Below are 15440 nucleotides of genomic sequence, written 5' to 3'. Positions count from 1 at the left end.
ATCACAACTTGGCAACATTAAATCATGCCATGATACTAGCCATAGAGAAGTCATGATTAACCACCATAGTCTTTATCGCTTCCTCACAACTGTTTAACACTTTGTTATCTTAATTGTGGAGAAGTCATGATCCATTCTTAAATGGAGTTGTTGCAATGACACCAAGGAACTGAATGTTTTGATCACACCATCACAAGTCTTCTTTATTGCCTTTACCTAACTGCAAAGAAGTTGTGCTTCCTTTGTAAAATCACAGTTCATCACAACATAGTAATAGTTAAGAAAAAAAAAGAAAGGAATGTCATGACTAATGGTTAAATCTCTACTTTGCAACACCTTTTTTCATGAGAAAGTAACCCTTGTGAAGTTGCACTTTCACATGGATCGCAAGATCGCAACATAAAATTTGAATACATAAGAAAGATATGAGACCTTGTGATTATTAGATACATCACTACTTCACAACTTTCCTTGACAAAACCCTATAGGTGCACACAAAGTTACGAAATGACTAATTTCAACATAATGGTTCTAGGATTTAGGATATTTGGACATAATTTGAAACAAAGGGTATGACTAGAATTTTATTTTCAGGGTAAAAATGACAAGAAAAAAGAATAAAACCCTTCTTATGCATAATTCAACCATTTTAATTCTGAGCCAAAAAAATCTATAGCCTAGTTTTCTATTTTGCTTCTTGTTTCCTGCCAATTTAATAACTTCAATGGTGGCCTTATCTTATTGTTTTTCAATGCAGGTCAAAGTGAGTGGAAAAGGCCCATTACTTGTATGCTTCACTATGTTTGATGGGACTTTATGTATTGTTGCTTGCATAAGTGACATGACTTTGTACAGGCCTTATTCTAGTGTTAGATCTTATTGGACATTTTGATGCCCAATCAAATGTCTTATCCTTTGATGACATGGGATCTCTTGTTTTATACAATCACCGGACATGGCTCATATACGTAAAAAAATGTGTGCATTATATTCTTCTATGTGGGTGTGCATTTAAATGTTGTGTTCATTTGCCTACCACTATCAATGTAGTATGGGTTTATAGTTGTCAGTTGAATATGCTCTCACTTATAGTATATGTACTAACTTGAACTTATTGATGGCGTATACATTTATATTATGAAACACATTTTAACTGGTACAATGACTAATGTAGTTTGATGGCTTACTTGTTCGACTATAAGACCCATAACCATTCATAGATATTCCCACTTCAAATGCGCCTCCATTAATAAAAACATTTAAAAAAAATTTTCAATTACAAAATACTTGTTACCTTAAATTCAAATCAACAATCCAACTTGATAACTAAACGTATTTATGATTAGATTAAGGAAGGAAAAAATCTATTAAACGAAAGAAGTTATTGCAAAGGTGTAAATTGAGGAATCCAACTCTTGAATTTTCCGCTGGAATTAAGGTCTTCAAATTATAGAAGACCATATAAAAAGCTGTCATAATTTTCAGTCTTCGTGCAACAAATGGACAAAACTTTTCAAAGTAATAAATGTCTAGCCTTTTTGAAGTCGGGACATTTTGGAATGGTAGTTAAATGACAATTTTTCCACCATTATCTGATTTTCGTTGGAATTATACCACTTTTTAAATGGCCCACCAGGGAAGATTTTACTTTCTGGTTGGTCGCAAACTCATTAATTTATTAAAAATGTTTTAGAGTTTCTTGTCCGTCAGGAAAATTCCTTCAGTGCTTGTCTTTATAGAATTACGGTGCATTGAGAATCCAAGGACACGCTTCACTGCACTCAACTGATTGACAAACAATCCTGCCGACCATCCATATTGGACTTCTGAAAAGCTAAACAAAGACTCATCCAGCACTAACACAAATCACCATTTTCCATCATGAAATGTGGTGAGCATTCATTTTACATTGGTCAGTGGTGGGATTTTTGTTTCTTTCGTTTTCTCTTTAATAAATGGTGGATCATTGTATTGCTTGGATATTGTTAGGAAAGAGTACTGCAAGTTCTTCTTGTATTGCTTGGATATTGTTGTGAAAGAGTACTGCAAGTTCTTCATGGTATTGCTTGGATATTGTTAGGAAAGAGTACTGCAAGTTCTTCTTGTATTGCTTGGATATTGTTGTGAAAGAGTACTGCAAGTTCTTCATGGTATTGCTTGGATATTGTTAGGAAAGAGTACTGCAAGTTCTTGTTGTATTATATTTTGTATATTTTATGTTCTAATAAGATATATTTTTACTATGGGAAACTTTCTGTGATTTTTGTTTCTTTCGTTTTCTCTTTAATAAATGGTTGATTATTGTATTGAATAATGGTGTTGCTTGGATATTGTTAGGAAAGAGTACTGCAAATTCTTCTTGTATTTTATGTTGTATATTTTATGTTCTAATAAGATATATTTTGTCTTTGGTGCTTTTTATGGGTTGGATCTATGTGTAACTTAATTCCTTGTGGCTCTCATTCAAAAAAAGACTACATCCAAATGCTATTCGAAGTATATTTCTAATTCTTTTATTAATTGTTCACTTTGACAAATCAATTTTATCAATTAATATATATTTATTCACAAATGTCTTAATAATATTGTACTATTGATACAAATAAAGTTGATAAGTAGGAGACATTTCCACACTAAGTCAAATTGTGATATTGCTATCAGGATTTAAGTGTGTAGTTTTTGAGCCAAATTCATTGATCCATGCTTGAGCGCACTTAACTTCGGAGTTTCCTCCATGGTTAAACCCACTCTCCTTGCAACCCCATTTGCAAAACCTTCACCAAGTGTTTTGCCTTATGAAGTTGCAAGATTGATCTAATTATAAATGTTTTAAAAAAACACTAAAATAGATCTACCACTTCTAAATAAACTTTTGATTAGTAAAAGAACATAGATGATAATTGGTACTCTTTGTTTAATCTATATTTTTTCTTTTAAGTTCAATTGAAAACTTTTCATTGTTGATGTTATGAACAAAGTTCCATATTTTTCATTTATGTTCACGTTTGATGGTGGACCACAGTTTTGTTAAACGATAAAATCCAAAAACAAAAAACAAAAAGAAAAACAATTTTAATGGGTCAGCACTGTGCTAAAATTTCGAGGAAGCTCACAGGATTGTGAAAGCTTAGAAAGTCTCGTCTTTTCCACGAAGGAACTGACCAAACAAATCTTTAAGAGAGGCGTGATCGTACAATAAACTATTGATCTGCGCCCTAAATTGCCCACCTTTGAACTTTTATATTGTTATTTAGAACATTAAAATGCCCAACCCACTTCCTTAAATTCCTTAGCCTAATAGTATGAACTTTTACTCTTGTCCTTGATCTTGATGACCCCACACGGTTCACGAATTTATTACATTTCCATCTGAAAGCTTAAAAAGAATCCGAATTACTGAGCACCGTGCACTGTTTCTTGGATTTCTCTCCTGCTCTGAAAGATGAACCTTAACTCGAACTTCGCTTCTATTTCAGCACTCGTCGGCGTATTCCTGATATCATACCCTTTTTTAATAAATTCATCTGCTTTACCTTCTGCAATTAGATATGAAGGCAATGGCAATGGCAGTACCTGGGTTAACAATATCCAGTCTTTAGAGTCACGGCCTATTCAATCAGCAGGGGAGTGCCAACATACAGTCAGGCCAATTCTTCTCTCCAAGAACACCTCATATGGCGGTCAAAGCCTAAGGTTTGGATGTGGGTTTTTCTGCTACTCTAATCCTTGTGACGTGGGCTACTCATTTGCAGTTTTCTTTCTTATCTACAAAACTAATTATATTGATCCAGATGACCTCCAGATGGTATGGACTGCAAATAGAGAGCATTTAGTGCATGAGAATGCAACCCTTCAAGTCACCTCCAATGGAGATCTTGTGTTGAAGGACTCAGATGGCAGTCTGGTTTGGTCTACAGATACTTCAACTCAGGCATTCCAAGGAATGATGATGGAAGAAACGGGGAATCTGATTCTATTGAACAGCTCCAATGGAACCATGTGGCAGTCTTTTGACCATCCTACTGATATGCTCCTGCCAGGCCAGAAGTTGAAGGTAGGGCAGAAGCTTATTTCAAATATTTCTCCCACTAATACAAGTCAAGGGTTTTACTATGGATCCTTGAATGTGGATGGGATTGCTCTGTATACAGCCCCTGCATCCGCTCAAGTGTATTTTAGGTATCACTTAAATGGAAGCATAGCTTATATAATGTTAGGAAATGAGTCGCTCAATTTCTATTCTGAAGATAATAGTTCGTTTAGTCTTCCTACACCGAAGAATTCCCTATTTGTAAAGATTGATTCAGATGGGCATTTGCAGTTCTATTTTTTCCAGCCCAAGACTGGAACGTCTTTTACTGACTATTTGTCAAGCTTTACAAATAAGTTGAAGATGTGCGAGTACCCCAGAGCATGTGGGGACTATGGTATCTGTACAGATGGTCAGTGCAGCTGTCCAAAAGAGGCCAATGCTTTTGCCCCCATTGATGCCTACAGACCCACTTTGGGTTGTGCTCCAGTCACTCCTATGGTGTGTTCAGAGACATTCTCAATACAAGATTTTGAGCTGTTGGAGATTGATCATGTTTCATATTTTGCTTATCTCTATGAGAAAGCTTCTACTCCAAGGTTGGTTTCAAGAGATGAATGTAGAAACCTTTGCCTCAAGAATTGTTCCTGCAAAGCTGCCTTTTTCAGGTATGATAGTTCTACCAGTGGTTATTGCTATTTGGAGTCCAATGTGTACTCTATCAAAATAGACCATCCGAGGGACAAATTTTACAATTCCACAGCTTACATTAAATTCCAGAGGAATCCCAAGCATCCCAATCACTTAGTTATAGTTATCTGTATTGCTGTTGGTGCTGGTCTGTTTATGCTGTTTCTCTCATTAGGGTTTTGGGTTTTAAAATATGGAAAATGGAGAAGAGAAGAGAAAAGGGACGAGCTTGAGGATGAGGATGAACTTGAGGATGGGGATGAGAAGTGGCCTGCTGGGTTAACTTTGCGTTTCTCATTCGAGGAATTGGAAAAGGCTACAAACAATTTCAGAAGGAAATTAGGCAGCGGGGGATTCGGGACAGTTTACGAGGGGGTTTTGACCGATGGCTCAAAGATTGCAGTGAAGCGGCTTGGTAGAGCAGGACAAGGAACCAAACAATTCAAGGCAGAGGTAGAAACGGTAGGAAGCATTCATCATCTCAATTTGGTAAGATTGAAAGGCTTTTGTGCTAAGAAATCCCATCGAATGCTCGTCTACGAATATCTACCAAATGGGTCCCTTGACAAATGGATATTTCCCCATGTTACCGATCAGTTTGTGCTGGATTGGAGTACCAGATCCAAAGTAGTTCTTCATATTGCACGGGGATTGGCATACTTACATGAAGAGTGTGAACATCGGATCATTCATTTCGACATCAAACCCCAAAACATTCTTCTTGATGAAAATTTCAATGCCAAGGTCTCAGATTTTGGGCTTGCAAAGCTGACAAACAGAGAGCAAAGTGAAGTGATAACTATGCTGAGAGGAACACCTGGTTATATGGCTCCTGAATTGTTGAGCTTCCATATTTCAGAAAAAGCAGATGTTTTTAGTTTTGGTGTAGTGTTGGTTGAAATTGTGAGTGGAAAGAGAAGCAGACAGATTTGTGGGCACCGCTTATTTTCAGTATTACAGAGGAAGGCCGAAGAAGGGAGACTGAAAGATTTGTTAGATTCAAGGCTTAAATATGACGTAGATGTCGTAAGAGAGGAGGCAGAGAAAATGTTAAGGGTAGGGATGTTGTGTGTTCAGGATGATTTTATGAGCAGACCAGCAATGTCGACTGTGGTGAAGGCATTGGAGGGGATGACAGAGTTGGAGAGTTTCCCCTGTTCTTCCTCCCATGCCAAGCAACACTTATTTCTTCCCTCATACGAATCTCCAAATTTGGAATTCTCCTACACTGCAGAATCTTCTGGATTATCCGGAAGATAGATCGTTCTATTCAAATCTAATGCATCATTTTGGACTCTACCGGTTTCTCCACGGACAGATCCTGCTTATTTTAATTGATTCAAGTGCTCAAGTTTTAACAAATGAAGGGATATAGAAAAGCAAGACGACGAGATAAGTAACAAAAATTTATTACATGTAAGGAGATACAGACCTGAAATTACAAATTGGGAGATACAAATCTGCAAGGGTTAAATGCACAGTAAATACTTCATGTGACTTTTTTTGACCAATTTGATTTGAAATGTTTTCTATTTGTCTGGGGAGAAATTTTTATGTTCCTTCTCTTAGCTGGTAACAGCGTTAGAATGCTTTGGCTGCAGCAGAGTCAAGTAAATTCTATGATGCAGTAGTTCAATTCACTGAAACTATTTTGTAAATAAGATTTGATGTAATTTTGTTCTTAGTAATAAGGTTATTTATTAGTCCTTTCTGGGAACTAATGTTTTCAATTGTTCAATTCTAATTAATTTTTCTAACAATTTGTTTTTACACTTCTAATTTTTAGAAGTGGAGCTATTTTATTTTGAAAATATTTTTCTAACTATTACTTCTTTCTTATTGGTTGCTCCCAATATAGCTGCGAGTTTTATCAATTTTCTCATTCAAAAAATAACCGAAATTAAAACAATCTTCTAGAAGTTTCTGGTTCTCATTTTTTTGCACTTGCCTGAAAGCTCTTTCCCTAAGGATGAAATGAATTATAGCTCTTCTCCATTTTATTAGTTGCTTAATGGATCCCTCATTCACCAGCCCTGGAAAAACACTTTCCATAACTCGTCATCTACCATACAAATGCCATGTCAAAATCTCATACAAATGCCATGTCAAAATCTCAGCCAAAGCCACCCAGAAACCAGAATATTAGCAGGGTAAACGAGCAAAAATAGAGAACCGAACATTATCATGGCAAAAAAAAAGAAGATTGAAATGAGTACTCGCTGAGAATAAGGATCCAAAGTCTGGCCAATCTTGACGATTTCTCGAGATTGTTGATTATTGAACAAGTTCATATTAATTGTCGAATAAATTTAGTTTTTATTTCATAAATTTATTATATTATATATAATATTTAAATTAATAAGAGTGCTTTTATAATAATAATAATATAATAGTATTTCTTATTATATAATATAAGTATATAGTATTTTTAATTGAATGAAAATAATTAATTTGTATAACATAATATTAAAAATATAATATTTTAAATTCTAAAAAGTATGAAAGTATTATGTTTGTTAAAATGATATAAATCAAATTATTAATTAAAACGGTAAATTATTATGTTTTATAGAAATTAAGTTAAAAAACTATATACAATGTATTGATTTTATAATTCGAATTAAAATGATAAATTTAAATTACTTTACTTAGCCAATACTAACAAGTGTCACATAGTGGCTAATACTTTGACTAGTACTTGACATAACAATAATTGATTAGTTAAAAGTTATTCTTTGGAAAAATAATTGTTTAATAATAAATATTAATAATTATAAAAAATTTCTTATAATATTATAACTAGTATTTAAGAATATGTTAAAATTTCAATCTTAGCGACGAACTTGAGCTCTGCTAGGGTTTTTTTGCTACATGCAAACTTTCAGTTTTTTTTTTTTGTGTGGCCTTTCGCCTGCACTCCCCTTCTGTCGGCACTTGTCATATCGCATTTACTGCGGGAGCTTTAGGTTAGGATATAATGGCTTCGGCCAGCGGTGAACCAGATGTTTTTGGTGTTCACGCTGCTGTTTCGGACTGCCATGGCGCCACCACCGAACAAACGCCCGCGCAAGTTTGTCTCGAAGGTTTTCCACGAGGTAATCCTGATATTATCCTTCCTTTGCAAGAATTTGATGCTGCATGTGACTGGTTAGAGCAACATACCTTGATAGGGTATTTTGTTGGTAGGACTCCTCCTGAAGCTATGCTCAGAGAATGGGTCAACAAATGCTGGACTCCTAATGGAGTCTGCCTTGATGCTGTGCAAAACCTTACCAAAGGTTTCTTTTTATTTCGCTTTGCTAACTCGTCGCAAGCAGTCGCGGTCTTTAACAATGGCCCTTTGTCTGTGCGTTCCTCTTTGCTTGTTTTTCAGAAATGGTCCCGAGACTTCACTGTCTCAGATGATAAAAAGCTTAGGGTTCCTGTATGGGTCGAATTCCCAGGTCTACCCTTGCCCTGCTAGCCTTTCATTGAGTCTATTGCCCAAGCCCTTGGCAAAGTTGTTACCAAGGAGCCTGAGAAATTTTTTAATGCTCGCCCTCAGCGGCATGTTTGCGTTGAAGTTGATTTTTCCAAAGATCTCAAGGATTCTATGGAAATCCATATTGGAACTCAAACCTTCTCACAGAAGGTGCTTTACTTGAACCTACCTAACACCTGTTATAGGGTCCAGTCTGTGGAACACAAGATCAGGGATTTCCCTTTGGCTACGCCTAGGGTCAAACCCCAGCCTAAAGCGGCGCCTGTCAAACAGGCTAAAGGAAAAAAAGAAGAATGGGTTACTGTTGGGCGCAATGGCAAGCCTGCCTTGAATCCCTTGGCCCCTAAGCCATCCTATGCGGCGGTTACCGCGATTCCTCCTACTTTCACAGAAGTGTCAACGCCTGCTAGCGTGGAGACGCCAGCGGCTTCCATTACACTTGTTCTGGGGGTTTCGCAGGTTTCAAACTTTGCTGGTTCGCAAGGGATCAAGGCGGCCGCCAGGGCCTCACCCTTGGCTGGGGCTCGTACTCCTCTTGCAGTTTCTTCCATAGTACCACCAACAACAAGGTGTTCTCGCAGTCCTCCTGGACGTGCAGAGATATCAGGGGTAAAACAACAGGCTGTAAGTCTAGAGGATTTTCCGTATGACTTCCACCCAGTTTCTACCTTTTTGCAGAATAGCTACTCCTCTCTGGAGGACGAGGATGATATGGAAGAGTTCTCATGAACTTCCTCTCATGGAATGTTCGAGGTCTTACAGACCTCCCTAGAAAGTTCTATGTCCGGGATACCCGTCATAGACTTGGGAATTCAGATTTTCTTTGCCTGCAAGAAGTTAAGATTTCTGGTTTCGTGCTTTCTACTGCATGCCGTGTCATTTGGCAGGATAGCGTTATGTTTTCTTCTCAGCATGAAGTTGGCCGAGGTGGTGTGGTTACTCTCCTGTCACCTCGCCTTCATTCTGCTATTATCTCGCACGGTTCTGACCCCACACACCGTATTATTTGGCTTTTGCTTTCCATTAACAATCATTCTTTTGGAGTCATTAATGTTTATGCCTCCAATGATGCTGTGGAAAGAGCACAAATGTGGGTCTGGCTTGCTGACAACTTGTCGCCAGCTACTTGGGTCCTGTGTGGGGACTTCAATATGGTTGAAGTGGCCTCTGACAAAGATGGCATTTTGCCTTTCCGTTGGATAGTTGGGGAAAGAGAAGCCTGGTTTTACATGCGAAATAAATTGGGCCTTTTTTATCCCAATACAAACCGCTGCCATGGTTGTGGGGCCTGGCACACTTGGTCCAATTTTCGAGCCAGTCCTGACCGCATTTTGAAACATCTTGATCATGCTATGATCTCGGCGTAATCTTTTTTCTCCTTCTCTGAAGATCGTGATTTACCTGTCATTCCCTTGACAGATGTGACATTGTCAGACCACTATCCCATTTATTTTGGCATTTCTTGGCAAACAGTTGTCCCCAAGGTGGCCAAGTCTCAATTCTTCCTCAACACGTTTGTGCTGTTGCATGCTTCCACCATCTCCCACATACAATGTGTCTGGAATTTGGAGCCACGTCTGCATTCCCATCGAGGTTGGATTCAATGGTGGAATGACGCCATTACCAGAACTGCTCATTTTTTGCGCATCTATTGGCGTCAGTTGGCAATTTTCAGAAAATGGTCTTATGAAGCCAACACCCTTGCCCTCAAAAAAGCCTCTGAAGCTCTCACCTTCAACCCCTTTGATGTGGATTTACAAATTCAGCTTGCCAAGCTTCGCCATGACAAGCAAATTGCTGATAACTATGCTGCCCAAGGAGCCCAAATCAAAGCTCGTCTCCATTGGTTGGAGGTTGGCAACAAAGCTTCGAAGGAGTTCTTCCAGGCTCTCCGAGCCCGTCATACCAATTTTGGGATTAAAAAGATAAAATAGGGAACTGATGTTCTTTCCAGTTTGCTCGACATCCTGCAAGCATTTGTTCTTCACTATGAGAACGCCTTTGCTTCGCAGGGCAATTCGGTTGCTCAGGAGGAGGCTCTCAGAAAGTGTATTGTTGTTACTCCAAACCACCTCGCGGTTGAGCAACGCGCTTTCTGTGAGCAACTTCTTTCCATCCAAGACCTTAAAGAGGCAGTTTACTCCATGGCGGATGACAAATCCCCTGGGTGTGATGGATTTCCCTGTGAATTTTACAAACATCTTTGGGAGCAAATTGGTCTTGATCTGCTCAAAGTCTATCTTGAAGCATATCATTCTAAAAGCTTAGGAGCGATCATAAATAAAGGCAATATTAAATTCATACCTAAAGCTGGTGATCCTGAGGACATATGCAACTGGAGGCCCATCACCCTCCTGAATGTGTCTTATAAGATCACTGCCAAGGCGCTCTCTCTCAAAATTTGCCATATGCTACCTTTAATTGTGCGGCCTGAACAAACCAGCTTCATCAAATCCAGATATATTCTTGACAACATCATTGCTGTCTGGGAAGGTATGGAATGGGCCCGTAAGTCCAAGCAGCAGGCTATCTTTTTAAATATCGATTTTGCTAAAGCCTATGATCGCATTGAATGGCTTTTCATTTTGGCTATGCTTCAGGCTCTGGGTTTTGGTCCCAATTTCCTTCAGTCCATGGAGATGCTCTTTGGTGACGCTAATGCTTGCATCACCATCAATAATTCACAATCTAAAGCTTTTGGACTTTTTCGCTCCATCAGGCAAGGTTGTCCGTTAGCTCTAGTGCTTTATGTCCTTGTTGCTGAAGGTTTTGGTTATTTACTTGCTCACTCTGTGTCTTCAGGATTGGTCCGTGGCATTTCCTTGCCTGATTCTTCCTCCCAGTTAGTCAATGGTCATTTTGCTGATGATTCTTTTCTTACTCTTCTTGAAGATGAAGAAAACATAAAAAATGCTTTAAATTGTCTGGACACTTTTTGTCAAGCCTCTGACTCTGCCATTCAATGGCATAAAACACTCTGTTACCGCCAGTCTTTCTTGCCAGCTCCACCTTGGCTTAGCCAGTTTCAATGGAAATGGGTTACTCATGGAGAAATCTTTCGCTTTCTTGGCATTCTCTTTTCTTTCTAGGCTTCCCCTGTGGAACTTTGGAATGCTGTGCTTGCAAAGATTAGCAAAAAGCTTGATTATTGGATCACTAAGCCGCTCTCTATTGCTGGTAAATTTCAGATTTGTTCTAAGATTCTGGCTGCTACCCATGTGTACTATTCTTCCTGTTGGGCTCCCTCCAAAGCTTCCTATATCAAACTAGAACGTTTGCTCAGAGATTTTCTTTGGGCCTCTGGTTCTGACCATCATGGTTTTCACAGAGTTGCTTGGGATTTCTGTTGTCTCCCAAGGGAATCTGGGGGTCTCGGCCTGCTTTCCACTCGGAAGCAGGGCCTTGCCCTCTGTGCTAAATGAATTATCAGAGCTATTTTTGGAGATGAAACCTGGAAGATACTAGTAAGGCATTGCATTTCTTCTGGCTTCCCTGTTAACAGACCGACGTGGAAGGGGATTGATTTTTAGACCCTTCTCACTATGTGTGAACCAGTGGTCATACAGGGCTCTTTTGTTATAAAGAGCATCTGGAAAGCATGGGAAGCTATTAAACCTTGGCTTCATTGGGTTGGTGATGAGTTTCGCAATGGGCTATCCTTAAATCAACAGAATATTTGGTGGTCTCCCCTGTTTTCCATCCAGGGTACTCCTCTTGCCAAGACTCAAGGTGCTAGTGCTCTGCGTTTCTTTAAACGTGGCATCCGCAATACTAAGGATATTTTTTCAAGAGTCACCATGAATTTTAGGTCATGGGAGGATATGCAGGTTCAGTACCGCCTTGTTAGTTTTGATCGCCAGACCTATGACCTTCTGTTGTCTTCTATCCCTGTGCACTTAGTTCATAAAGTGGGGATTCAGTCTGTTCGTCCTTGGTGGCATGATTGGAAGTGATATCCTGCCACTCCATTTACCAATTATAAGCCCAATATGGGGTACAGATGGCTTTCGCCCCACCTTCCAATGGTGGACATGCTTAATCAACGGTGGCATGTTCAACCTTCACTTTCTCAATGGAGAAAACGTTTCGACACTATTTGGAGTGCCATTACAGAACCTAAGATTGCCCACTTTGCTTGGTGCCTTGCCTTCCAAGGTCTTCCCCTAGGGCCTCGGCTCAAACACATTGGGGTTCCTGATCCCAAATGCCCCTTCTGTGGTCAACCTGATTCCTTTTTGCATATTTTTTGGTTTTGCAAGCGTGCTCAGAATTATTGGCACTAGATTCATGATTTTTTCAAGCCTTTCAGGCCCGAACCTTTTTCATGGCACATGATCATGCTGGGTGATTCCCCCAGAATTCCTTGGAAGTTCTTCCAGATTTGGCATACCTTCAGGATGGAAATTTTTTTTTCTTTGTGGAAACATAGGAATGCAGTTTTATTCACTCACAATTTTTTGGATGTTAACATTGCAATGTACACTAAGGCATGCATTTGTAACAATGTCATTATGCAGATACAAGTGCAAGCTAATAAAGTTGCCTTGGAAGTTGCGCACTTATAGGGATTGTTAAATCATTGGGGCAATGCTCCTTGCACCATTGCCAAAGTGCCTTCGGATGCCTCGCCCGATGCCTCTTCATCTCGCGGTCGCGAGTTGAATGAAGAGGATATTCAAAGCTGGAACCCTTGAAGCACACCAACCGAAAGTTTGAGGAGAATCTCTAATGCCAAAATGATATGCAGGATTGTGAAAGACTGGTACCTAATTTCTTCCTCACACTCTGACAGTGGTGTGAAATGTAATCACAATGTTAAGAATGGAGATATCAGATTTTAGAGCATTCACTCCAAAAAAAGGTCATCGCATTGTGAGGCACCCGATCAAGCATCTCACTGGGAAGTCCAATTTAGATGCCTTTTTGCACAAGTCGCAGTCATGGTGATGAGCTCAACCTTGAAATGATGTGAAGACCTTTCAAATAGGATCAACTCATGCTATAAATTCACACCGTGAAGTTTGTAGAAGTTATAGGCATCAGACTATATCTTGATATTGTTTGTTTGATTCTTCAGACCATTGGGTACCGAGAGAGTCGACCTTTTGGAGGGAGAGAGAGAATTCCTTCTAGTGCGATATTGGGAAAACCAAGGTGTTCTTATGATCCACTTTACCCTTGTCGTGAAATCAAGACATGCCCAAACCATATTGATACTCTGTCAAAAATGACATATATTTTCCAAGTTATGACATATATTATCCACTTCACCCTTGTCCTTTAGGGTCTGTTTAGTTGTGGGAATAGGAATAGCTATTGTATTCCTATTCTTTGTTTGGTTCAGCCAATATTTGATGGGGAATTTGCGGACCCTAAAATTTATGTTTTTTAAAATAAATACAACTGGAATAGGAATACGTATTCCAATAACACCTATTTGGGTGGAATTGCAAAACCTCATTTTTGGGCCAAAATTGGAATACGTATTCCTATTTTACTTTGCATTCCAATTCCGATTTGGTACATTGAAATGAAGAATTCAAAATTTTAAGAATTTACATATGTCTATTCTGCTTGTATTCTCGTTGCCAAACGGGCCCTTATAGATCAACTTTCATTAAAAAATATGATGATAGGCCTCGTTCTCATACAAAAAGACTTGATAGTCCTCTATTTCATGTTGCTCTACTACAAAGACGACCTCTACCAAGCAAGATTTCTTATATGGATCTCATGCATATGTTTGGCATTTTCATATTTTTACATTGATATTTTCCTAACCCACACCGTTTGATGAGCGCATCACCCATATTACAATATGGAGGTAGGAAGATCAATTTTTGCAATAAGATTCAAGGAACCTATACCAACAACCCTTGGATCACATCATTTGCATTCATTTTTGGGAAATGCTTGAACTTTTCATGTATTGAGTGGAACAATATTTCGATTTTCACATTTGAATTTGAATTCTCATGCCTTTGGTAACTTTAGATTGCAATCTTAATAATCTTGTGATATTGAACTTGACTTGGTGTCTCTGAATCTTTATTTTGAGCCCTTTGAACTCAAACTCTGGGTCCCTAAACCTCTGAAGTCTAGTTTGCACCTTTGAATATTTGAATTTATTGAAAACAATCTAACCTTGCAATATTGAACTTGCTAAGCCTCAAATTGAGATGGTTTAGAATAAACCATTCAAGCTTGCTTCAACAAATTGAAACACTTTGAACTACTTCTAACTACTTCTAAATTTAGATCAAAGAAGTTCGAAACCTAAAACTGAAAAATTAAATATGAGGTTTATATGGGTACCAACATAATGAATTGAATCTTGAAATATTGAAATTTCAAATAATAGTATTCACTTGGTATAAGTTCTAAACATTATTAAAAAATTATACCAATTGTTGATAATATTTTAGAAATACTTCAGTCAAATTATTATATTATGATTTATAGTTTTTATAGTATTACTCACACATTTACAAATTATGGAGTGAGTTTCGAAAAGAGGGTCCTTTAAAGACCAAATCAAACCAACCAATTGAAGTGGAGAAAAATAATTACTATAATATATACAATTTATAAATAATTAGCTAAACTATAGAAATATTAATATTGTGAAAAAATTGTTATAGCTGATTGGTACATATTAATTCTAATTGTGTGCAAGTGAATGCAATAGTACACTATGACAAGTAATAAAATACAAATAAAAATTTATATGAAATAAAAAGTTTAATTAAAATCTTCTTCAAATAAATTTTCATATGAAGTACTAGTACCTGTTCTATTTTCTTTCCTTATCTACTTTTAGCAAAGAATCTAATCAAATAATAACAAGTTATATTTAAGATATTGTAAATGATTTTATTTTTTAATTATCAAGATATTAAAATAAAATATTTATATTTACTTTTTACTTTTAAAATGCTTATGTTAAAAGAGTTTTTTTATTTGCATATGAACTAGTTTAAAATTTAAAAAATACTTTAACTTAACAACTTAAAAAATGCTTTAACTTAACAACTTAAAAAATGCTTTTAACTTTTTTTAACAAGAATTTATATATATGTTTTTCTATCATATCACTTGTCTTTTAAGTAATTATTACTTTTTACTTTTAAAATCTTAAAAATACTTAAAACATATTTTTCAAAGTATTTAAATATATGTTGTCTTTCAATTCATTATTATTAGTTTTTTATTTTGTTTCTTAATTACTAATAGTTTATA

The 15440-nt window shown here is 37.4% G+C and overlaps 1 protein-coding gene across 2 annotated transcripts; it reads left to right on the top strand.

Moving 5' to 3' along the window:
* The first annotated feature begins 1716 nt into the window (after positions 1-1716).
* On the top strand, positions 1717-6450 carry LOC149547318 (G-type lectin S-receptor-like serine/threonine-protein kinase SD2-5). Of its 2 annotated transcripts, XM_089791595.1 has the most exons (2): positions 1717-1891; positions 3477-6450. In XM_089791595.1, the coding sequence occupies exons 1-2, from the start codon at positions 1882-1884 to the stop codon at positions 5978-5980; spliced, it is 2514 nt and encodes an 837-aa protein (XP_089647721.1). In that variant the 5' UTR covers positions 1717-1881; the 3' UTR covers positions 5981-6450. The 2 variants fall into 2 exon arrangements, with proteins under 2 accessions (XP_089647721.1, XP_089647720.1); XM_089791594.1 differs by lacking the exon at positions 1717-1891 and having other exon boundaries at positions 3317-6450.
* Positions 6451-15440: the final 8990 nt, after the last annotated feature.

Source organism: Cupressus sempervirens, chromosome 7 (genome assembly GCF_028749045.1).
Source record: "Cupressus sempervirens isolate cs-2001-9-10 chromosome 7, ASM2874904v1, whole genome shotgun sequence".
Taxonomy (NCBI): Eukaryota; Viridiplantae; Streptophyta; class Pinopsida; order Cupressales; family Cupressaceae; genus Cupressus; species Cupressus sempervirens.
This window is presented reverse-complemented; position numbering and strand designations above follow the sequence as displayed.

What these genes read in the sequence shown, in the direction of transcription:
- LOC149547318 (XM_089791594.1), top strand. Translation starts at nt 3,443, where the DNA reads ATGAACCTTAACTCGAACTTCGCTTCTATTTCAGCACTCGTCGGCGTA.